This window comes from Onychostoma macrolepis, chromosome 16, assembly GCF_012432095.1.
Source record: "Onychostoma macrolepis isolate SWU-2019 chromosome 16, ASM1243209v1, whole genome shotgun sequence".
NCBI lineage: Eukaryota > Metazoa > Chordata > Actinopteri > Cypriniformes > Cyprinidae > Onychostoma > Onychostoma macrolepis.
The window spans coordinates 25443063-25469965 of record NC_081170.1 but is presented as its reverse complement, the minus strand read 5'-3'; the positions used below and the strand labels follow the sequence as shown (position 1 = coordinate 25469965).

Here is a 26903-nt window from a genome sequence, read left to right as displayed (position 1 = left end):
ATTTTGAAAACTGAGATTTGGAATATTTCCCGGTGCTCCCAGTTTTGCATGTGCAAAAGGCTAAAATAGCCTATCTCAAAATATTATAACTATAATCTTTATTCTCAAAACATTTCGACTTTATTCTTAAAACATTTCGACTTTATTCTCGTAACATTTCAACTTTATTCTCGTAATATTTCGACTTTATTCTCGAAATATTTCGACTTTATTCTCGTAGTATTTCAATTTTATTCTCGTAATATTTCGACTTTATTCTCGAAATATTTCGACTTTATTCTCGTAGTATTTCAATTTTATTCTCGTAATATTTCGACTTTATTCTCGTAATTCCGACTTTATTCTCGAAATATTACAACTTTAATCTCATAATTTTGCATTTTTTTTTATTTTTTAATGTGGCACTAAAACGCCGTCGTAGACATGAAATAATAGTCAGAAAAGAAGAAAAAATTGTTTTACATTATTTATTGAACCTCCTGAACCTTATTTGGAAGAAAAAAGTGCATATGTGTTAGCTTGCAATGCAAATCAAGGATATCTAATATCTATAACAATATTAAAACAGACTACTTACATAAAATGTATATACATATTAGTTTACTAGTATTTAAATTATTAGTACATAAATTATTAGTTTTTTAGACACTCTGTGTCTTCTAATAATATATCTTGGTAATATTGTATTTAAATGCTTAGCTTCATGATTAAAACAAAATAATGTTTATGCAAAAATCAAAATATATAATGCAATGCAATAAAACATGTATTATGATCTGTAGGATTTAAAATGATACTAAAAGGCCTTTTACTTGCTAAAAAAATATATACCAATCATATGACAGACAGCATGTAATAGATGTATTGGGGAGTCCTTAACATCCAAGTGAAGTACAATTAATTCACGAAATTATGGTCTGCTCTCAATTTGTTCTGCTGATAGTGTTTTATTTTGTTTATCCAATGAATAGTTTGTGGTATGTTTATTCATAAAGCTTACCAAAGCTTGGGCCACAAGAGCCTGTTGCTTTTTTTTAATGTTGGTTTATGCTGTTTTTCTCTGTTGCTTTTGTGTGTGAATATAAATGACTGCAGCAGACTGTCAGAGACATATTTTCATCCTACACACACAGAGTCGCGCATTATATATTTCAGGATGACACTAGTGTCAAAAGCATCTGCTCCATAATAAGAAAGACACTCCGCTGATGGCACTCTGATGTGGGACAGACACGGCAGCAGATGGCTGATCTCTTTTTCTTCCTCTCTCTTTCTCTCTCAATCTTTCCCTCACTTCCTCCCCCCAAACCATTTGGCTTCTGCATGCAATGGTATCGCAGATCCTCCTATATGGGTAGAGGGTAATGCTGACCTTTGCTCAATGCATGAAAGATCATCCATCAAACAGAGTTTTCCCACAGCCAGTCATGCTATGGAAGATCCTGCTATGCTGACATTACATTTTTTGTTTAGTATTAGGGGGCTATGGAGTTTGTTTGTTTTTTCTTCAATGCAAGCATGATATATATATATATATATATATATATATATATATATAATTATCATTTAATTATTATCGTTTTGTTTTGTTTTCCTATCATAATAAAGAATTTTCCTATAATTAGAGCAATTCATCTGGGAATACAAAAGAAATGCAAAACAATATTTTTGCCATTCACAATGAGATGGAATGCAATACAATGGAATGGCATCCTAAAATTGAGATAACATATTATAATTGAATAAGACGCTGTAAAACCTGTAAGGCATATTGTAAGATGTCCATCTGAATATATTTGTGTACTGTGTTTATATATTTGTATATTTGTGTATTTGTATATTTAAATTGATACATTATATGAATATATGTATATGTGTATATTTTTAAGCATAAATATAATAAGTATGTACAATTACAATAATTTTACTTAGAATTTGTTATATTTTAAGGCCCAAACACCAAGTCTACTCTCAGCCTTTAACCTAACCCTAACATTTATTGACAATATAAAAATGTAACAGGCAGATAAATATATAGTAAGAAAAAAAAAATATATATATATATACAGTGGGTACGGAAAGTATTCAGACCCCCTTAAATTTTTCACTCTTTGTTATATTGCAGCCATTTGCTAAAATCATTTAAGTTATTTTTTTTTTCCCTCATTAATGTACACACAGCACCCCATATTGACAGAAAAACACAGAATTGTTAACATTTTTGCAGATTTATTAAAAAAGAAAAACTGAAATATCACATGGTCCTAAGTGTCCAGACCCTTTGCTGTGACACTCATATATTTAACTCAGGTGCTGTCCATTTCTTCTGATCATCCTTGAGATGGTTCTACACCTTCATTTGAGTCCAGCTGTGTTTGATTATACTGATTGGACTTGATTAGGAAAGCCACACACCTGTCTATATAAGACCTTACAGCTCACAGTGCATGTCAGAGCAAATGAGAATCATGAGGTCAAAGGAACTGCCTGAAGAGCTCAGAGACAGAATTGTGAAGAGCCTTGGTGAGAGAGGTAAAGTAGAACCCAAAGATCACTGTGGCTGAGCTCCAGAGATGCAGTCAGGAGATGGGAGAAAGTTGTAGAAAGTCAACCATCACTGCAGCCCTCCACCAGTCGGGGCTTTATGGCAGAGTGGCCCGACGGAAGCCTCTCCTCAGTGCAAGACACATGAAAGCCCGCATGGAGTTTGCTAAAAAACACCTGAATAAGATTCTCTGGTCTGATGAGACCAAGATAGAACTTTTTGGCCTTAATTCTAAGCGGTATGTGTGGAGAAAACCAGGCACTGCTCATCACCTGTCCAATATAGTCCCAACAGTGAAGCATGGTGGTGGCAGCATCATGCTGTGGGGGTGTTTTTCAGCTGCAGGGACAGGACGACTGGTTGCAATCGAGGGAAAGATGAATGCGGCCAAGTACAGGGATATCCTGGACAAAAACCTTCTCCAGAGTGCTCAGGACCTCAGACTGGGCCAAGGTTTACCTTCCAACAAGACAATGACCCTAAGCACACAGCTAAAATAACGAAGGAGTGGCTTCACAACAACTCCGTGACTGTTCTTGAATGGCCCAGCCAGAGCCCTGACTTAAACCCAATTGAGCATCTCTGGAGAGATCTAAAAATGGCTGTCCACCAACGTTTACCATCCAACCTGACAGAACTGGAGAGGATCTGCAAGGAGGAATGGCAGAGGATCCCCAAATCCAGGTGTGAAAAACTTGTTGCATCTTTCCCAAAAAGACTCATGGCTGTATTAGATCGAAAGGGTGCTTCTACTAAATACCGAGCAAAGGGTCTGAACACTTAGGACCATGTGATATTTCAGTTTTTCTTTTTTAATACATCTGCAAAAATGTCAACAATTCTGGTGTTTTTCTGTCAATATGGGGTGCTGTTGGGTACATTAATGAGGAAAAAAAATGAACAAATGATTTTAGCAAATGGCTGCAATATAACAAAGAGTGAAAAATTTAAGGGGGTCTGACTACTTTCCGTACCCACTGTATATATAGATAGATAGATAGATAGATTTAAAGTTTCTACAATTTTTCATATGTAAAATGCCATACAATTTTTAATCAGGTAACATATTTCAATTGTGTTGAAATTAGTCTCTAATGTACTTTTGACCTATTCTAAAATATTGTTTTAGGCCTACCAAATTTGTTCATCATTATCTTATGCTATACACCAGCAGTGAATAATCTCCCCTCATTAAACGAATATGGAGTTAAATGAGAGGATGAGGAAGAGCGACTCGGTTACGTATGTAACCCCTGAAGGAGGGAACGGAGACGTCACGTCGGATGACCGATGAATTGGGATCTCGCCAGAGAGACCAATCCACTTCGAGTGTAACTAAACGAGCCAATGGACATTGGCATGCGATCATTGCATCCAGCTGCCGTTGATCACAGCGTGAGTATAAGAGGCAGCAGGTGCACCGCATTAATTCATGCTTTTGCTGAGGAGCCGAGCCGGTGACCCGGCAGCTCAGCGGTGGTACAGCGACTGTGGCGACGGGACGTCTTAGCACCAATGCCAAATCCCAAAAGTTTAACCTCCTGGCCCCCCTAAGAAACCTGACAACCAGATCGTGCTTCCCCACCGACCTCCCCTCTATGGGGTCGTGGTGAGCGGAAATAGCAGCAACATAAACCTTAAGGGTGGAGGGGGACAGTCTACGCTCCAACCCTTGTTGCAAAAAGGAAAGCACGGCTCTGATCGAACATCTCCGGGGGTCCTCACGGTGAGAGGAACACCATTCGACGAACAGGTTCCACTTCAGTGCATAGGCCCGTCTTGTGGACGGTGCTCGTGCTGAAGCGATAGTGAGAGCTACCTCCTGGGGCAGATCACCTAGAACCTCCACGTCCCGTCCAGGGACCACACATGGAGTTTCCACAAGTCTGGACGCGGGTGCCAGAGGGTGCCCCATCTCTGAGAAAGCAGATCCTTCCTCAGAGGAATCGGCCAGGGAGGGGCTGTCGCGAGGAGCACGAGTTCCGGGAACCAGGTCCTGTTGGGCCAATATGGAGCCACTAACAAGACCTGCTCCTCATCCTCCCTGATCTTGCACAGTGTCTGTGCTAGCAGGCTCACTGGGGAACGCAAACAGGTCTACCTGAGCAACTCCGAACCGACTCCAAATCAGCTGGACCACCTGGGGACGGAGTCTCCACTCCCCAGGAAGTGCCGCTCGAGACAGCTCCGATGGCCGAGGCATCCGTGAATACCACAGCATGCCTGGATACCTGCTCCAGGGGCACTCCTGCCCGAAGGAACGAGGGATCTGTCCATGGGCTGAAGATTTTGCGGCAGGCCGGTGTAATCTGAACCCGGAGAGTACCGCGTTTCCACGCCCACCTCGGGACTCGGCCATGGAGCCAGTGCTGAAGCGGTCTCATATGGAGCAGACCGAGCGGAACTATCGCTGCAGCTGCAGCCATATGCCCCAGGAGCCTCTGAAAGAGTTTCAGTGGGACCGCCGTCCTGCCTGATAAAGTCTTGAGGCAGTTCAGCACCGACTGAGCACGTTCCTGGGTGAGGCGTGCTGTCTGGTTGACCGAATCCAACTCCATGCCGAGAAAAGAGATACTCTGCGTTGGCACTAGTTTGCTCTTTTCCCAGTTGACCTGAAGACCCAGCCCAAAGGGCAGGACCTTGTACTGATATGCCTGACCCTCGAACGTGAATCGCAGGAATGGCCTGTGTCGTGGGAGAATCGAGACATGAAAGTACGCGTCCTTCAGGTCGATCGCTGCAAACCAATCTAGGGGACGGACGCACCCAAAAATGCCTTTCTGCATCAACATCTTGAACGGCATCTTGTGAAGTGCACGGTTCAAAACTCGCAGATCCAAGATCGGTCGTAACCCACTGCTTTTCTTGGGCACAATGAAGTAAGGGCTGTAAAACCCCAACCTCATATCGGCTGGAGGGACCGGCTCTATCTTGTCCTTTGCAAGCAGGACTGCAATTTCCGCACGCAAGACAGGGGCATCGACGGCCTTGACTGAAGTGAACCGGATGTCCCCGAACTTGGGGGGACACCGGGCGAACTGAATCGTGTAGCCGAGTCTGATGGTCCGCAGGAGTCACCGAGACGGACTGGGGAGCGCTAGCCAGGCTCCAAGAGACCGTACCAGCGGGACCAACGGGGCCACCGACATACCCGCGGTGGGGCAGTGAGGTGGAACACAGGGACCCGGCCCGGAGCCTGTGATGGCGGGGGGCGGGGTCTGGGTGTGCAGTGTAACACTCACCTGATTCCTCCTCGTGAGGGAGGAAACACAGGAACCCGGCTTGAGGCTTGTGACAGCCTGGCGTGTGACGACTTGAAGCGGGGACTCGAGTGCTACTGCCCTTACCTGGTTCCACGAATGGGCAGGAGGGGTGTCTTGAGACCCCAAGATTGAGGAAACCGCTCTTTTACTGATGTTTTGGGTACCGCTGGCTGCTGGGCCAACGGCGGACCAAAAACAAAGCAAAACAAAAGATTCTCCACCCGGCCCTCCGGAGTGGTGCGGTCACCATCTCCCGACGAGCAGTCTCCTCCATCTCTGGGTCGCCCGTCTCAGGGCCTCTTGCACTTGCGCTTGCCGCCAGGTTTGGCGGGGGCCTGGATGGGCTGGGCGTCCTGCCTGCGACCGGCTCCACGATGCTGCCTGGTGGAAGGCTGCTGCGGCTGCAGGGGTGGCCGCAGGGGGGTGCCCATGGCGACGAGCAGGCTGAGGGGCTGCCACCGAGGTGGAAGCAGTAGGTTTCCTCCGGCGCATGATGTGTTTGATCTCCTCAGTCTGGGCTGCCGAGAACTGCTGGGCAAAGCTCTCGACAGCGTCGCCGAAAAGGCCGGTCTGCGACACGGGAGCATTCAGGAATTGTAGCTTTTCTTGCTCCTTCATGTCCGCGAGACACAGCCAGAGATGGCACTCCTGGACCACTAACGTGGACATCGCACGACCCAGAGACTGCGCGGTCACATTCGTTGCGCGGGGTCCGTCACAGCAGGGTGGTAGCGGCTGTTAGACACAGTTGCATGGCCACAGACCACTCCACGGAGGGGATGCCCGCGTACCCCAAAGCAGCTCCACCATCGAGGGTGGTGAGGGGGGAGGAGCCACAAGATTTGTTTCGGGCAGTGAAAGGTGCCTTCCACGATCTTGTGAGCTCCTCATGCACTTCCGGGAAGAATGGCACCGGAGGGGGGGCGCTGAGAACCAGCGCGACCCCCACCGAGAAACCACTCGTCCAGCCTCGAAGGATCGGGATGCGGTGGAGGATTCCACACAAGCCCAACATGTCACCCTCAGATCACCTCTGACTCCACCGGATACAGCGCCTCCCCGGTTGCCAGGACAAACACTAAATCGCGGCAGAGGGACTCCACCATGTTTGAGTCTATTATGCAACTCCGAGATGGTCATGTCCCCACAAGAAGAACATGAACCGTCCACGAAAGCTTCCTCAGCGTGCTGAATGCCCAGACACGTGAGGCAGCGATCATGACCGTCTTGAGGCGCCAGGAAACGACCACACCCAGAAACGCACGGGTGATAAGACATCTTTAAAAAGACGCAATCACCCGTGTTGCTCTTTTAGAGAAATTTGCTCTTTATTAAGTGCTGAAGCACGCAGGGGAGCTGGCCACTACACACTCCTAGTGTGACTCTCTTCACGGGAATCGTCTCCTCTTTCTCCCGTGAGACCGCGACCACCGCTGCTGCGCTGTAACGCCCGCCCGCCCGCACGCACGCACGCACGCACGCGCTCGCTCACGCGCTCGCTCGCTCGCTCTTCTCACTCGCAGGAAAGGAGAGCAGCAGTGATTCACCGCCGCTCGGCTCCGAAGCGAAAAGATGAATTAATGCGGTGCACCTGCTGCCTCTTATACTCACGCTGTGATCAGCGGCAGCTGGATGCAATGATCGCATGCCAATGTCCATTGGCTCGTTTAGTTACACTCGAAGTGGATTGGTCTCTCTGGCGAGATCCCAATTCGTCGGTCATCCGACGTGACTCGGAGTGACCGACTGAAAGGGAACGATATGTACTGCAGCTAAAGGGGCTCAAAGCACCATCTTTCCCAATTACATCTCAGCATTGAGTGAGTCTTTGTTCTCTGCTGTCATGAGAAGGTGCTCATTCAGATTTCTAATGCAGCTGTCATAAACGCGCTTTCAGCTGCTGGCAGTTTGTTTGCTTCCTTTGTCTTGTTCATGACAGAGAAAGATGTTGTGAAGTAGTTTGATATTCTATACTCTTTTCATTCAATCAGAAAGATGCAACCTCCTTTTGGACCATGTTAGCTGCGAGGGCATGTGCATGTATTGGACTGATGGCCGTTTTAATATATACACTGTATTATTTAAATTAATGTTCTGGATCAATTCAAGTTAAAGCTGAAGAGTTTCATTTCTGCAGTAATTGCAAATGGATGTACAAAATCTTCTTTTCTTTTCAGCGATGTCAGCTTATAGGTTTATGTTCATGGTGAGAGCCAGGTTTAGTTATTCAAACTTTAAACTAAACAAGATGTTTAAGATTCATTTAAAAAAAAATTAAAAAAAACTCCAAGCTACCTAAATATTTATTTGATTTAAACCTTTTTCAAAGTCACACCATTGGTTTCGCAAATGTTGCTGTGTTGTTCGAACAAACATGACAATGTTGCAAACAGAGTAAATGGCTTACTTATAGCTGTCTCTGCATATTAATCTGGGATAGGAAAAGGGATTGTAACATTAAAAAAGGACACACTTCACCTTTAAGCTCTACTGACAGCACTTGTGACATGTCGATTTTCACAGACAGTAATTTTGCCTCATCCATCGACATTTTTAGCTTCTAGCACATACAGACATTTTCATGGACAAACTGCTTATCCAATTTCTATGATGTACTGTAGACACACAGCAGCTGAAGTGAGAGAGGACAGCTGGGAGCTGCTGGGAAGGAGTTACCCCAGTGATCAATTTATTTTCAGAGAAGGACCATTGAGAGAGTGAGTGTACTCTCAGAAAAAGAAAAAAACAAAACATTTCTTTAAGGGTACAACAGTTTGTCACTGGGGCAGTACCCTCAAAAGGAACAGCTTCTTTACCCCAAATGGTTCATATTAGCACCATAAGAGCACATATTGCTACCTTGATATTACTAATATGCACCCTTTAGTGGTAAATTAAAAAAGGTACAAAGGTTTCCCTTTGAGGGTACTGCCCCAGTGACAAGCTGTTGTACCCTAAAGGTGCAATTTTTGCACATTTTTTTCTGACAGTGTGGAAGTGAGAACTTCCACAGAATACTGTTTCCTTTTTTTTTTTTTTTTTTTCACATTTTGGTCTATTCTCTTCCTCCTGGATTAGCCCTTAAAAGCGAGAGTGTGACAGTTAAGCCAGTTTTCTTTTGCTGTGCCCAATTGTCCAAAAATAGCTTGATAAACTGCCATTTCAGCGTTGTGTTTTTTAGAAAAATGAGTGACCTATTTATGATTAAACTGGAGGTCATTTCAGTGACTTTACTTCTAAATCTAACACACTCTCGTGGCAGTTCACAACTACTTTATGTTTTTTGTGAATTGGTGGCTAATTGAGTTTGTACAGTCTCATTTGTACATTCATTTGATTTGCCACTAACAGTTAGGTTTAGGTATGGGGTAGAGGGGGACCTTTATGTTTAGACAACTTTTTTTCTAAAAATCATAAGTTCTGTATCATACAGACTGTATTAATTATATTGTCAAAATTCATACAAAACACCACCTCAAAATAGTTACATTTCTCATCAGGTTGGGAAACCCATTTAAATAATTTTACCCCTGTTTTACCCATATGCTTCTATATATTTGACTAAAGTCAACATTTGCATTAACATTCTATGTGCAGGACTTCATTACTGTTGGTAAAATGGGCCCAGATGTGCCAAATGAATTGAGCAGATAAGAGAAAGAGGTGCAAAGAACAAACACAATGACAGATAACACCTTACATTAACACCTCAAACAGCCTGCTTTTAAAAATTTGCAGTGAGAAATAACTACCATGTCTTCACATGCCATATTTTGACTGTAGACAACATGTTTGTTGGATTCATTTGGTGTGTTTTGTTTTTTTGTTTTTGTTTTATGTAATACTCTTTGGCTTTTATTACTCATTTATTTTCTTTCCATTATTTCACCAGAAACTGATTTATACACTTTGTTTTGAGTCATGAAGGCGTAGTCTGTGAAAGTAAGACCCAGAAAAAAAAAAAAAAAACACTATTGAAAAACAATAGCTTTGAGATGTGAACATGTTTTTCCCAAAACATTGTACTTGTCTGAGTAACTCCTCTTCACGGTCCCAGTCTGTTTCCCTGTGTTTGTTGTGCTTGGATCGCTGCCTTGTTGAACAGTGTGATGTCTTTGCCATACTTGTTTGTGTTATTTGCATTTGCCAGTTTAACACACCATGGTGTCAGTATGCTTAATTGTTAACAGAAGTACTGAGAGCTTAATGCAAGGCACTTCATTTGCACGGGTCCTCTAAACCACAGACACAACAGCTTTCAGTGTGAAGTTCAGTCTATTTTGAGTTTCCCTACATAGCCATAACTTTGAACATCTGAACATCTAGTCAACTTTCCATACACTCACCATTGGGTAATCAAACACCTTTGACACTTTAGGAGGTGTAAGATTTGTTAACGATTGTGAAGATCTTGTTTTATTGGTTTTGGTAGATGTTCTGTGTCTCTGGATCAGCGAGAGACTGTTGCTTCAGTGGATTGTTTTCGTAACAGTTTGTTTGGATAATGTGAATTGCTGAGGGGTTTCATCTCTGACTCTCCGTTAATACGCTGACCTGGATTTAAAGATTTCCTTTGTGAATCTGAATTGTTGTTGTTGTAAATATGTTTTGTAAATGTGTGGGCAAGAGCCAAATTTCCTTTAGAAATCTAAAGCCTATAAGCTCAAATAAAAAGGCATAAACTTCAAATTTGCTGAAAAAGTATTTATTTTATTTTATTTTTTTATTTTAAGTATTTTTGATTATATTTTGAAAAAAATAAATAAAAAAAGCGAAACATTTTAAAATCAAGATATATTTATTTTGAAAAGAAAAATTCCATTAGATTATATGCAATGTTTTCAGTAAAATGTATAAAAATTAAGAGAGTTTAAGCTTAAAAAGCTTTATTCAATGAGAAAACACATATCTTTTATTATTTATTTATTTACAATTGGATATATATATCAAATGATAGTGGATATTTAATGTGTTTAAATCTTCATTGCATTTAAATAACCTTTGCTGTCATCTAATCTAACATCTAAATCTAATGTAATCTTTTGCAAATCTCAAAATGAATATCCATGTTTCTTACTGAACATTGTAATGTTTTGATGACTAAATTTACTTGTAGCATTCAAAATGATTAATTTATGTTAGTATTTTGTCTTTTATTCAAGCTCTTTTAAGCTCTGAGTGGGGTATAACAAATGCCAAATGAAAATGATTTTTTATTAATTTTTTTTATTTTTAGTAGGCAACTAGTAGGCAAGATGCAGACGATTATTAGATGCAGACTGAATACATACTGAATCTGGTATCAGCTAGAAATCTGCAGGATCTCCTTACGCATAATTATGACCTAGATATCCACTTGCCTTCAAAGAAATATTCACTTTTTGTGTAAGTTAGCAGTCAAACAGGCCTTAACCTGTCACAGGCTGTGTGCTACTTCTTAGCCTTGTGAAACCGCACACAAGGCATTCTTTAAACTAAAGCATAATAGAAGTCTTTCACAGGTGCTATCTGCTAAAGTCATAAAAATGTCAGCCAGGAGGGAGAGATCTCACAGTATTGAGAAATTTCTTTTCTGTTCAGCATCCAGATATATGTGGAAATACATTGTATTTATGTATCATGGTTTATAGTATTCATGGACATGCACGTATTTATGCCTTTATATTGAGATTTTAATGTCTGCAAACAGGATCAAACATATATTGTTATTAAGTATATTTTATAGGCTATATGTATGCATATTTTCTAAGGTTTCCTAAATAAAAACATTTTCACTCTAATGTTGTGGAATAACTAGCATAACAGACTAGTGAGTATCTTTTCCGGTAGCAACAACTTTTTCTAATGACTAACGTGACAAAACTGATTAAATGATACATAATATGAAAGTATAGTTATATGTTTAAAAGAAATCGTCCCTTTAAATATCTATAGTTAGCTTCTTTTTAATAGTAACTTGTACTTTTTCAAAGAGCTTCACTCTTGTTTGGCTACTTTAGCTTGTAGCTTTTTAAGCTAAGTTCACCTAACACTGTTTGTCACAGTCAACAAACGTTTTAATTTTCAGCATATCAAGCTATATTTTACTTTTCACAGTTGTGTGTACAGTTTGGAGATGATTGGTAACTCTTCTAAACCTTAAATGACAGGCTTCGCCCAATTTAGAATGGGTCAAGGCTGGGGCAGGAAAATTAGAGAGTGCAGCTAAAAACAAGCCAAAATACAGTGACATTCTTAATCATTCATGTTAAGAATATGATAAGACTAATCTTGAATCAAACTCTCCATATTCAGGCTGATTAATTCTCCCACATATCTCTGTAAAACAAACAGCTGTGAAAGATCCAGTCTACATTCCAGTCTGACATTGTAGAACCTGAAGTGCACAATGGAATTGGACACATATGGAAAATCTCTAGCCTAAAGCCACAAAGTCAATCTTTACCACATATGGAAATGGGTGAAATGAATCTCAGGCATGTGTATTCAAAATCCAGATCACTGAAAATATTCCCTAATTTAGATTTCCCTACCTTCCATGAAATCCAAACTGCTTTTCTTGTTTACAAAGCCTTTTCTCTTTGCTTGCTTGCTCGCTTTATTGTACCATTTGTCTTTACCACTGCCTTCTCTGCTGTGTCTTGCAGGCTTTAAGAGTGTGGTTGAAGTTCAGACTAAAATGTCGGTTTGTGGTGGTCTTCCTGTTTCTCTTCAGTCTATCGGTGGTGATGATATACACCCTTCCTCCCTTCCCATCTGAGCAGAGTAGGCTGAACATAAGGGGCCCCCGCAATAACAAACCCAGCAGGCTGGTCGAGAAGTTGTCTCTGAGACATTATCTTCCAACGTCTTCATATGAACACAGCAAAACCTGGAAGAATCCTGAAATGAAAGATTCTGCTAAACATCTCCTTATGGTCAACCATCACCAACTATCATTTTCCTTTGGAAAAACAGCGTCAACTGAAAAGCCTGCAAAAAGTAAAGCAAACAGAAAGGAACGATATCTGCAGAACATAAACAAGCATCCAGTTACAGCATTTGCAGCCGGTGCCAAAAGAGGGCGAGCTGTTAAACTAGGAAATAGCAGCAACTCTGACCCAACCATCCATCTTCTTCGCTCCAGACATGACCCAGCATTCCCTCAATCTGCCAGCATCCAAAGCCTCCACCCAAACAACAAGACGTGCAGGCTCAAATGCACTCCAGATGAAGCCAAAGCAAACAGGCTTGTGGGGCAGTTCTCTGATTCACAGCAGGTGGTAAAACTGAAACAGGCCCCTGGAGAGGCAGGAACACATGAAAGACGAGCAGAGCCCTCTGAGAGGAAGAGGCCCAAATTCAGAGCAAAAACCAAAGACAGTATTCCAGAAGAGGCTGGCATCAAGGATTCAGCCAATGACTGGTGTATGATGGTCTCTGATGAGACTTTCAGTGATAACTGGAACCAAACCAAAGCAGAGTCTCTACCCTGGCTCAGTGAGGATGATATAAAAAAGATGGCACTTCTCTCAAGAGGCACTGTGTTAAGCAAAGCCAGGCTTCCGGGCCATGGACAAGTGCTTCAGGTTGAATTTAGTGAGAAAAAAGACATCTTTGCTCCTGCAGGGGACAATCATATCACACGCTGTGAGACAGGAAGCTGTGCTCTCATAAAACGTCCCAATGACTGGTTTGAAGTGTTCGCCTTTCACCTGGACAGAGTTCTGGGTCTGAACAGGAGCTTGCCCGCAGTGTTGAGAACATTCGACAGTGAGATTCTACCGTACAAGTACACCAATGGATCTCCCAGACCAGTGATATGGTGGGATCCCAGCATCCAACATCTGTCTGATGCTGAGAACGACCAAAACTCTTTCTCACTCACTTGGCCACAATATCAGACTCTACTTCAGAGCAGGTGTGGTACTCGGGTACCACTGAACTTTACAACCTGTGTGGGAGTTCATCATTCAGAGTGGGGGAGGCTTGCCTTGTTTGACTTCCTGCTGCAGGTAAGAAGCACTATTAAAATTGATTTTTTTTTTGCACAGCTTTTGAGTATAATGTGTTATTATATATTTAATGAGAGTAAATTGCATATATATATATTGCAAATAACACAAAAAATATATGATTATCTTATAACCTAGGTTCTTAGGTCCTAACCCTAACCCTAACCCTAAAGCCCTGAACACACCAAGCCGATGCCGACGAACTAGTGGCGATGAAAGCACGACGCTCAACACCTGACGGCCAAGTAGCATGTCCGTTCTGCACCTTTCTCGTGCACTGGTTCGCCAGCTGAACAGCCAATCAGTATGATCAGATGGCCCGACTGACGTCGATTCAACGTCGAATCGGCCGAAAAAAAGCAGACGAGGACCAACTTCAGCCGACGGTGCGGAACACACTGAGAAAACAAAGGAACAAAAACTGCCCGACAGCCGACCAATCGGCTTGGTGTGTTCCGGGCTTAACTCTTTTCCTGGGGAGCCACTGCCCTACAGAGTTTAGCTATAACCCTAATCAAACACCCCTGAAACAGCTAATTAAGGCTTTCAGGATCACTTGAAGAATCACAGGCTAGAACATAAGCTTGCAAATATACCGGACAGTGGGTCCCCAGAAACAGGGTTGAAGTCCTAGATCTTTTAAAAGATTGGGATATGTAGACCATGAAATCAAAATGGTTACTAATTTAAGTTTAAAAGGTTACTAGGTTATATGACACTAGTTGATATACATTTAAACGATGTATGTGACCACTGTGGTTAGAAACTCTTCTATGAGTCACAAAATTTAGGGTGCTGCCAAGCACATAATGGCCTACCTGCCAAGCCTGGTATTTAAAGTAATTCATGTTTTCCATTTTAGCATTGGCATTATTCCTGCTTAAAACGGACTCTCTTAAAGGTGAAGTGAGTGATTTTAGCATTTTGGGTTTTAAACTTGTTTTCTGAACAGTGCATTTGCCATTGGTTAGACTAACAGAAAGTTGTGCCTCAAACTCAAACCATTGGTTGAGCCACGATTGTTGTGTTGGGTTGGTTGGGATGCTCATTCAGTCAGAGATTTAAACAAACTTTAACTTTTATAATAGGTTTACAATTGACAAACTAGACAAATTCAACATTGTTTAAGTCTGGACATCTGCAGCAAATAGTCACACATGAAATGTCGAGAAAGTCTGTCTGATTCAATTCTCATAGGAGAGTCACCACAGTTCACATCTCTGTTGAAGATTGAGATCTTCATGAAAAATATCAAACTTCAAACACGTTAAGATAAGATACGAAAGAACACCACTGCTGAAAGTTATATTAGACTACATTAATGCAAGTGAATTAGCTGAATTTGTCTGATAATTTACATTATGTTCACAACAAGCTTAAAGGACAGCATGAAATCATTAATCATATTTAAAACTATATATATATATATATATATATAGTTTAATATTTGTTTTTCCGATATTAAATTAGCAAAGGAGAGGGCAATTTAACATGAAAAAATACATACTTCACGTTTAAACAGATTCACATGAGGCTGTTTTTTTTTCTTCTGTTCTTCCTTGTCTTCTTTCTCCTGATAGCTCTTGAAATGATTTTTAATTAAAAAATGCAATCACCGGTGTGAGTTCATGACAGTCAACCTAGTTGTTTAAAACAATGATTGTAATTGATAACCAGACAGTTAATACCCAGCTGAATCACAGGCAGGTTCAAAATAAAGAAGGGTTGCATCTAATTGAAGGAGTGGGTTTGACATGTAATTAATGAAACTGTGATTTAGCTTAGTTTAATTATCTCCTCACAACCTTCGATTAGCAAGCATGCTATCTATCTATCGTTTTTTTGTTTTTTTTGTTTTTTTAAATAAATCCTATTTTAAGATAATCATGTTTCTACATAATGCTCTAAACTATTCTCTAACGGTCTTTTTCAAAATCAGAATCAGAATGAGCTTTATTACCAAGTATGTTTACACACACAAGGAATTTGACTTGATGACAGGAGCTTCCAGTGCAGTAGACACAGTACTAACATACATGATTAGTGCAGACATGCAGAGTCAAGCTCAATATTTTAATTTTATAGTATATATAATTCATTAGACAAGCACAGTAACAAGAGTGCCCAATGAGACTTTCATTCACTGTGAATGATTATATTTCTAGTTTTGAATAGCACGAGGATTGCGATTCAGTATCACCTCATTAGCAGGTTTAGAAGAGCTATTTTACACTTTTTGCTCCACTGTTTTTTTTTCTTTTTTTTTCTTTTTTTTCAAGAACCATAGTTGTCATGGTGACACTTAATTAAAATTGTGAACATAGGTAATGGAGGAAAATGTATCCTTTCGAGTAAACAGGTTGAAACTGATAGGGTTAAAGTTCCTTTGTAATTTTATGATTTTAGGATAATCTTTACAAATGTAAAAATCAAATAACACACTGACACTGAAACTTGGTAGCTGCATTAGCTTATACAGCCAGAATTTTAACCAATGTGCTTTACAAACTAAATGATTAAAAACACCAAATAGCACAAAAATAAAATATAGAGCAGTAAAACCAAAAAAACAAACAAACAAACAAAAAAAAAATGCGCTTGCTGAAGATATTAAAAGAACAGTTCACCAAAAAATGAAAACATACTCACCTTCAGGCCATCCAAGATGTACATGAGTTCGTTTTTTCATTGAAACAGATTTAAGAAATTTAGCATTAAAGTACATCACTTTCTCACCAGTACAGTGAATGGGTGCCGTCAGAGTTCAAACATCACAATGATCCACAAGTAATCGACACAAAATGTCCTGTGAATTGAAAAGCTGCATAATTATAAGAAACAAATTCATCATTATGGCATTTTTAACTTTAAATTGTTGCTTATTGCTCACCGAGTTTTAGCAAATTATATTTTTTGAGTAATCTACTTTAGCGTGCTTTCACTCCTTGGAACCATAACCTTGGCATATCTTTGTCAAATCAGCACTTCATTCTATGCATTTTACATATAATTTACAGCACTGCAAAACTTATCTTCCTGCTTGATTAGAAATCAGGCCAAATCATATGTGAAAAAATGACTTGATGGCAGACATACTGTAGACTAATGCTATGTGCCCAAGAATGTGTAACTGCAAGTGCTTATGAATGTGCTTCATGAATTTGTTAGAATAATCTCTGTGTGTGAAAACTCTGTGCTGTGAAAAAGTGGGAGTATGGATGGTACATGAATAATACATTAGATCTTAGAAGAAAAGTCAATAGCTGTAACATGGCCAACAGCTAATAGCTTCGTATTGATTTGGTGAAATTGCTGACTGGGACCCTTGAACACTTGTTCCTCTCTATTCATTTAGCACCTCTGATGGCACTGATGTGAAACCTCACACCCTTAAGCACAGAACAGTGTGAAGGACACACTCACTGTCACCATGGGAAACACAAGTCCTTCTGTGTGCTGCTCTGAAATGCAGATCAGTGGTTCTCAACTGGTGGGCCACAGGTCTGGCCTGATAGGATCTCAGATGGCAGGAAGTAAGATAATGCAGATAATACAATGGATTTAACCATATAATCATACATAGTTATAGGACAGCAAATTAAAAATATGCTAATCAGCATTTGTTGTGTGGGGGGAAAACGACAACATTTTTTATACATTTCATTTTTTGATATCCAAACCAACCGATTTCATATTGGATTCACGTTTAACATGCAAATTTGCATTTACCAGTCTAAAGCCACTTGGTTTAGAAGTGACCTAAGTAAGTGATGCTTCATGCAACGCTACACTGTTGACAATAGTTGTGGACCTACTATTTTCCATAATGTGTCTGTGCCTTTAATAAAATTTGATGTGCAAAAAGTACATTTTCCATTGTCAAGTTTAGCGATAGTTCAGCTTTCTGTTGGTCAGTGTGGCTAATTCACATGACCAAATGACTAGATTTTGGCCACAAAAATGATTCAAACAGGCTGTTAAATCACTTAAACTGTTGTTAATTACATTTATAACTCAAATAAATTTTCCTTTTCATTTTAATCGTTTAGTGTTCCAATATTTTCTTTTTACCTTTAAGAACTTCTTAATTTTCCATGAGTTTTTCAGGCATAGGAATCATAATTTGATTTAAATTAAGCACTGATATGGATAGCCATATAGACATATGGAAAACTCTGTCTTCAGTAAAGTCTCTGTCAACTGATTGAACTTCAAATTCGACTCCTAGTCTTCATTGCGCATTGAGCATTACTGAGCTTCATTGAGCATACTGGTCTCTCTATGGAGTTTAACTGTAAATTTCCTTGCTTCTAATGCATTTAAAATTTTGCCAAATTATATTGCCAAGTTTTAAACAAATTGTGTCAACGGCAGCTCAACTGTCATTAAAAAAAAAATTCATGCTACGTTTTACTCAAATTGTTATTCTGAATATGCAAAATATAATTTGTAATTACAGTATTTTTGTTATAAATGTGCTAAAAATGCTTGTATACCAGTATGTATAAAGGCATATGTAAACCCAACATAACACACACCAATGACAAAGATGACTGCATTGGCTTCTGAACAAAAGGTCACATGATTCAGAATATTCATGGGCTGTGACATGGAAATGTCTTCAACAGAAATGCTCTGTGGCATTCACCATGGTTCACTAGCAGCATTGGGCTAGAGCATTATGTAAGCGAGCCCTAAGGTTATCACAGTGCTGGCTCTATGAGAAAAGAGAGCACGGATTTGAGTATGATGTGCGGCAAGAACACAATGTGTGTTGACGACTGTCTGCTTCTGAAACTGCCAACTGACATCAGCTGTCACAGACACTGGGCTCATTTTAAAAATATTATTATTTTTAGTACAATATCAGCATGTAGACAAGTGACATTAACATCTTTTCTAGCTATTTTTAAGGCATTGTTTGTACATAATTGACAGAGTTTTATACTGCTGCAAGAGTTTAAAACTCTTTTTATTCAGTTATTTTATTTAAAATGAAAATACAATTTAAAATTATATATACACTGTAAAAAATGACTGTGATTTTAACGGTAAAAAAAACTGTGAAAATGCTAAAAACCTGTTAAATGGTTAACGGTAAGTTCCTGTAAAATTTTCAGGGAAAAACCGTAAACTGACATTCCCAGAATTCAAATTTTGTTTGAATTTAATGTTTTTTTCTTTGAAATAACTGTTTCTTATTAGTTATGTTTAATAGGGTTGTATGTTACATCTAATGTTGTTAAATTAATGTTTATTGCATATTTCAGTTTAATGAGTCTCACCATGATGGTGTTTAGTGTTTGTGTGAATGACACTGTGCACCTTCTATATATGTTATTATTTAAAAGTTGCTTGTGATGGGCTTTGGTTCATCATGTGACTTTCTCATCACCACCTGCATTTGGTGGTTATCAGTGTATTTCAAAGGTACAAAACAGATTTCAGTACTTTAATAGGTTGGTATATTAACATTATATCAGTTAATGAAATTGCGGTATTTAACTGTAAATTTAAGTTAAAACTGTAAAACCTAAAGTGTTTCCAAATGTTTTGCAGAATGTTCAAGGTGCTCTTTTCCATACAATAACTAATGCTGATTTACATTTGAAAGTTCATAAATAAATCATTCATTCATTTAAGTATGTGGTATTAAAAAAATAAAGTATTACTGTAGAGTATGCATTTTATAGGGGTTTGAGCTTTAAACCTTTAAATCCTTTACAACATTTAAAGGGAAAAACATATTTAAATGCCTTTCCAAGATTATAACCCAGCTCCATCTTCAGGGGATCTCAGTTGTTCTGGGATCAAGACCTGGTTCACTTTACAGTGTGAAATATAGCATTGGTGTGTCCGTATGGCCTGTGGAGTTTGAGAGGGAGGGAAGGTGTTCTAACTGAGAATGAGCTGGTAAAACATACACTTACTGCACCACAGGGTCACATCTCACCTTAACTTCTCACCCACAGTGTGGCCCCAGCACACAAATGAACCAAAGAGGAGTAATGTTGTTAAATGTTATGAGAAAAGATAAACCACAGTATTACCACTGGAATCTCTTAAGACTCTCTGCACTGCAAGTTTAGTTGCCTGCCTTGATAAAGGAAAATTGAGTTTGAAAACTATTTATACACTATGGTTACTAAGTAATCCTGAGTACTCAGGTTTCACAATTTTACACTGTACACTGCATTATTATTCTTATTTTCATATTTGTGAGATTAATAACACTGCTAGATAAGTATAGTATGAGATGTAAATATATAACCACTATTTAACATTGCTGGCATGAAACGTATGAGGACAATGCCATAAAGAACCCAATTGCAGTTTATTTACAATGGTGAAGATTCAAAAACATAAAATTAATTCTAGACATCAGCAGGAATTATTGGCTTGACTAGATAATGAACAATGACAATGACATGACATATACTTCAATACAGGACAAAGTAGCAAACATGAGGGTTTTAAAACAAGACTATGGGGTAATCACATGATGTGAAAAACCAATGACAAAACAGAACATGAACCAATGAGAGAACAGAATTAAAGGGATAGTTCACCCAAAAATGAAAATTCTGTCATCATTTACTCACCCTCAAGTAGTTTCAAACCTGTATGAATACCTTTGTTCTGCTGAACACAAAGGAAGATATTCTGAAGAATGTGGGAAACAGAGCAGTTCTGGGGCACCATTGACTTCCATAGTATTTTTTTTTTTTTTTTCATACTATGGAAGTCAATGGTGCCCCAAAACAGCCTGTTTACAAACTTTCTTCAAAATATCTTCCTTTGTGTTTGGCAGAACAAAGACATTTATGCAGGTTTGGAACTACTTGAGGGTGAGTAAATGATGACAGAATTTTCATTTTTGGATGAAGTATCCCTTTAATAATGAGACAGCAAGACAATGAACTAATGAAAACATGACATGAACAACAATCAGGAATAGGAGGTCACATGACGTGAAACAGGAAACCAAAGTAGAAGACCTGCTATATACTGTGTGTATATATATATATATACTGTATATAAATATAATTTTTTTTACATATTTTTGTTCATATTTACATGAACAAAAGACAAGCTGTTCAAACTAACCCCCTTTCAAAATAATGTAAAACACTACTTTACCCAGGTTTATCATTTAAGTGGTTTTAAAAATATGTGGTTTTAAAGCCTATTTGTGAATGTCTGACATACATGAATTCAGTTTTTCATTTTTTTAATGTGATTAATTTGTTGTTTTCTCCAGGTGAATGACAGACTAGACCGGTCTTGCTGTGGTTTCAGACCAGACCCATCGGAACTCTGTGTAGAAAACTTGCTTCATGTCAAATGTGGAAACCCAAAGGACTTAAATCTGGTGCACATCCTGGTAAAGGAAATATTGGTGATTTGTCCGATTATCCAATAATAACACATCAATACCATCCAACATCCACATTCTAGATAGTCCAACCCTCCGAGTCCATCTCACATTATCCACACACACACACACACACACACACACACACACACACACAAACACAAACACACGTTTGTTTCTGTGAATTGTGGGGACTTTCCATAGACTTCTATTAATTTTATACTGACCAAACAATATTTTCTATCTCCTAACCCTAAACCTACCCCTTACAGAAAACCTGTTTGCATTGTTACACTTTCAGATAAACATCGTTTACTATTTTTAATAATTTCTTCCCTCGTGGCGACCGCAGGCCGGTCCCCACAATGTCAAAAATTTCAGGTTTTACTATCCTTGTGGGGACTGACACACACACACACACACACACATATATATATATATATAAATTAGTGTTGTCAAACGATTGATCGCGATTAATCACATCCAAAATAAAAGTTTTTGTTCGCATAGTATATGTGTGTGTACTTTGTATATTTATTATGTATATATAAATAAACGCCCCATGCATGTATATATTTAAGAAAAATGTTTTGTTTATATATTAAATATAATTATATATAATATAAATTATATGGATATATAAATATATACATATAAATACATATAAATGCATAAATCGCGATTAATTGTTTGACAGCACTAATATATATATATATATATATATATATATACAGTATATATATATATATATATATATATATATATATATCAGTACTCCATTTGACTTTGAAGAGAGTAAACATGCATAAATGATGACACTATGGCTTCAGTGAAACTTGAAGCAGTTGCATTTTTTCATGAAGTTGTATTGACATGACAAGGTCACATAGCTGGCAAGTGTTCGTTTTCTACCAGGAGAGTGTAGAACATTTTTTCCCCTTCATTCTGCTTTCCAATATCAAATGTAATAACTTTCCAACAGCTCTCAAGATCTACGTGAAGTGAGCTCACACTCAAACTGTGAGTTAGAAACCCAACTTAATTAAGTGAGGCAGTTAAAATGAGTCAAGGCAATCGGTTTCCATGGGAGCCTTTAGATTGGTTCTGTTGCCATTATCTGATAGTGTTCAGAGAGCTGGAGAAATGGAGCCCCAATGTGGTTGTGGTTTAGGTTTTTGGAGCCAGTCTGTAAAAGTCATCTGTTTTAATATCGCTTGCCACAGTTTTAGAAATCTCTCCCTGTCACTTAGAAAAACCTACAGAGCACGCTACAACCAGTATAATTCATACTACTGTAGCTCTCTCTTTTAACCCTAACCCTGATATTAAACATGCATTTGAACTGGAAAACAAAAGTTATTTTATGTCAGTCCGGTTTTTCAATGGCAGGCAAGACTTTAGATTTTTGTACACGCTGAATATACTTTTGGCACAGTTATATGATTGGAAATATGTTTGTTTACCCAGAAATGAAAATTCAGTCATACCCTCGATTTGTTTCAAATCCATTAGGCTTTTGTTCATCTTCAAAACACAAATGAATGTATTTTAAATTGAAACATGAGAGATTATTGTCCCTCTATTGAGTATCCATGCAACCAAAACTTTGATGATTCAAAAAGTTCACTTTTGTAAACGCTGTCTAAAAAGTGTCACACAAGCATGCTTGAGCTTCTGCAAGAACCAATATGTTCATATAAAATGACGAGTATCATTGGAAGAGTTAGATTACTTTCACATGGATTACATTGATTCATTTATTACTTTTACAATGTTCTGTATAAACTAGATATACTAAATATCTTCATTAGCGAAAATAAACAAAAGTCCTACGTGTTTAAAATGACATGAGGGGGGAGTAAGCTAATTTATTACAGAATTTTATTTTTGGGTAACTAACCATTTAAATGTCCAAAAGTTTCCAAATACTTTAGAACCACTGTACATAATGTAAATAAGCATGAATCTACTCAAAATAAGCTGTATATTATAACCTCTATTTATAGGTTCGGAAGACAGAACCATCCAGACTGGTTTTTATTGACAATGCAGGAAGACCTCATCAACCACAAGACAACCTCAACTTCAGACTGGTTGAAGGTATTGATGAGTAAGTATTAATATTTGTGAAAATGTATCTAGACTTATATAATCTATACTATCTTATACTGGCCTAATGGTTAAAAATGTGGACTGTCAACTGTTGTAAATTTGAACCATGACTTCTTAACATTGTGCATTTGAAGAAAGCACTTGTTGACCCAAGTCCATTTGGGTAAAATTGCCAACTAAATTAGAAGACTGATTGATATGTGTAACAGTGTATTTGTTGATTGGCAGGTTTCCAGAGCGGGCCGTTTCAGTGCTGCAATCAGGATGTCTGGAGAAGATGCTCCTTCACTCCCTGTCTGTAGATCGGGAATTCTGGGTGAGCAGAGGAGAGGCGCCCGGACTCAAATCTATCATCCGGCACGTAGAACAAAGAGCCAAGGCCCTCCTCAAACATATACAAGAAAAGAAACTGCACCTTAACAGAGATCTATAACTCTCCAATGAAGAGATTCCCTAGTATTGGAAAGAAACAAAAAAAAACAATTCCTGAATTCTCAGAAGACACAAAAGGTTTATGGAAATCCTTTTCTTTGATTTGAATCATCCAGACTCATTTATGTCGGTGTCTGAAAGTCAGTTTTGTTGTGCTGTTTAGAAAGTCATGCACAATATGCAAGACAGCTAAAATGAGAGGAGGCAGTGTATTTGCATGGATTTTTGAGTCGATTTCCCTAATCAGGGTTGACAATCCTTGAACTGTGATTAAGTGATGCTCAGAGTGTCTGAGAGAAGACATTCCAGATGGTCATTTGCAAAGCAGGACTCACACAGAGGCCCATCACTGTGAAGAGACTTACGCTATGTCCTTACCAGACGCGATGCAATAAGATTTCAACAACAAGTAATTTGTCTTTCTATGCTGAATGTTAATGTGCTGTCGACAGCACACAGTTACAGCCAATTAAAAGATATTTAATATTTAATATACAGAGTGGGATCTTGGTCTAATGATATTTCATAGTGGGTGAATTGTCACACAATTAGACACTAAATAATCAACAAAATCTGTCACTTATTTGTTTTGTGGTCACAACTGCATTGGACAAAACCAGCATTTACATGAAAGAATTTAAGCTTTGTATGTCAAGTCTTTCTGTGGTGCATTCAGGAAAGGTAACTGCAGCTGTGAATTAGATATGAAGCTAAGCTAATGAAGCTTTAAACTATTTTTCTTGTACAGTGTCCTTGAAATGACAAAACAAGAGAATTGTGGTGTACAAGCTAAATCTTTAATGAAGGCTGCTATACTAGAATAGATGCTGAGGACTATGAAACTGTGGTGTGGAGTGAAACTGAGCCCTCTCCATGTTACTCCTGCTGGGCTCCTACTGGGCACTCGGTGCCCAAAGGCACAGTTATGCATGAAATTGCTGAGTCTGTATTTGTGGTGTCATATGTAGAGTTGTCATACATGATTAGACTTTCATCTGTATCTTATAGGCCACATACTGTACACACACTGCAGTTAAATATGGTTGTTACTCTCTTCTTCTGAGAAACAATAATTTAGAAATGTAGTTCTAAACCTTTTTGGCTCCAAGGCCCCTATTGTCAGTTTTTAGATTTTAGATTTTTTTAAAAAATATATATCTTTTGATACCTGATTTCTACTCAATTAGTATTAAATCATCTATCTGATTTACAATCAAATTTTTACCTGATTTATTTATTTTTTTCTCAGAACTAGAATATATTCATATAAATCACCCATGCATGCAATTATTCATTTGAATAATTTACACGACTTTTCCAGTAAATCAGGCTACCTTATATATCCAGGTTTATCTCTAGATAGTGGGAACCCTGCTTCTTCTTTTACAAAAAAACTAACTGAAAAATGGAGGGGGTCAAAATAAGAAAAAAAAAGAGAAAAAGTTGCCATGGCTAATTTTAATGCTTTTTGTCATATTGAGGTCTTTGGAAGTTTGCTGAGACCCCTTAGTGGGCCCCGCTCCTCTGGTTGACAACTTCTGATTTAGACAATTCAACCATATTTAGGCCTATATGCAGTCATTATACTCCCAGAACTTTGTAGAGTGTACGTGGCCTTTTTGTTAAATAAATTGAATTTCTGTGTTTTTATTTTTATTTTTTTTTATGCATAATTAAAAAGTCATTATTTTTGGAAATGTATGATTGCAACTTTGGAACATTGAGTGTTCTACTTATTACTTGCTGAATTTGGAATTTTCTCTTTAATAAATGTGCTCATCTAAAATTTATTTCAAGTCGAAAACCTCAATCAAATGAAGAATTACAAGTATCTGACAGCTTTTTTATTTTTCATAAATCAATGGTCAAATCACATTTTGCGAGTTTGCACTTTTGAGTTTGTCTTTGTTCGAACACAAATGCAAACTTGCAAAATGCAGACATCATGTCCTGAAATCAAATGAACAAAGAGAAGAAGAGTTTAGAGTGGCTATATCGAGCCCATCTGCTCATGAGTTGATCTTGTCACTTCCTGTAAGCCTCATACTGATCACACATTTGGAGATTAGGAGCATGCCGAGGGAGAAAAATAAATGATATCAGCGAAACATTAAATCTCCCTTTCATCCAGTTTAAATTCCCACAGGTCTCATTTACATTTGCCTAATGTGGGCCAGAGATTTCACTTCAAAGTACTTTGACTGCTTAGGAAGGGAGTTCACCAAATAGTTTTGTAACCCCCTTGAACATAAAACTTGTTTTGCATAAATGCTGAATGCACAGATACTTTATATCCTTGATGAACTGTATAATATTTAAAAACTGCAGTAAATTTTAGTATGTTGTTGTTCTGGACAATGATTAATCATGATTAATCGCATCCAAATAAAAGTTTTTGTGTACATAATATATGTGTGTGTACTGTGTATATTTATTATGGATATATAAATACACATACATGCATGAATATATTTAAGAAAAATGTTATTTTTATATATTAAATATTTGTATATAATATAAATATATACATGTATATACATGTAAATACTTTCTAAATATATACTGTATGTGTGTGTCTTTATACATTCATGGCACTCTTGGTAAATATGATCAAAGAAGGCTGTGAAAATGAATCTGCATTGTTAATTCTTTTGATCTTGTATTTTTTAAAAATCACAAAAATATAACCTTTCATTGGATAATAAGAATTTAAAATGGGGGGAAATATCATTATGAAATAAATGTTTTTCTCAAATACACGTTAGACACAATTATTGGCACCCCTAGAAATTCTTATGAGTAAAATATCTCTGAAGTATATTCCCATTCATATTCACAATTTTGAGCACTCCAGGGTGATTATGAACGTGAAATTATCCATGGCTTCCTGTTTCACAGAAATATAAATAGGAGGGAAAACAAAGCCCAAATTCCCATAATCATCCATCACAATGAGAAAAACCAAAGAATATATTTTTGATGTGCAGCAAAAGATAATTGAGCTTCACAAATTAGTGAAGAGGCTTTAAGAAAAGAGCTAGAGCAGTGAAAATTCACATTTCCACCATCAGGGCAATAATTAAGAATTTCCAATCAACATAAAATGTAACGAAACTGCCTGAAGAGGACGTGTGTCTATAACATGCACGATGAGAAGGAGAGTTTGAGTGGCTAAAGACTCT

General features: G+C 38.3%; 1 protein-coding gene across 3 annotated transcripts in view; it reads left to right on the top strand.

Moving 5' to 3' along the window:
* gask1a (golgi associated kinase 1A) overlaps nucleotides 1-26071 on the top strand; it is a 31253-nt gene extending 5182 nt beyond the window's left edge. The window contains exons 1-5 of one of the 3 annotated variants that reach the window (XM_058745737.1): nucleotides 7480-7628; nucleotides 12456-13802; nucleotides 21064-21186; nucleotides 23184-23287; nucleotides 23518-26071. In XM_058745737.1, coding sequence (XP_058601720.1) covers nucleotides 12537-13802; nucleotides 21064-21186; nucleotides 23184-23287; nucleotides 23518-23722 — 1698 coding nt within the window. In that variant the 5' untranslated portion in view covers nucleotides 7480-7628; nucleotides 12456-12536 and the 3' untranslated portion in view covers nucleotides 23723-26071. Of the gene's footprint in view, nucleotides 1-7479; nucleotides 7629-12455; nucleotides 13803-21063; nucleotides 21187-23183; nucleotides 23288-23517 lie in introns of those variants that run through there. The other 2 variants (XM_058745738.1, XM_058745736.1) reach the window with 2 other exon arrangements.
* Nucleotides 26072-26903: the final 832 nt, after the last annotated feature.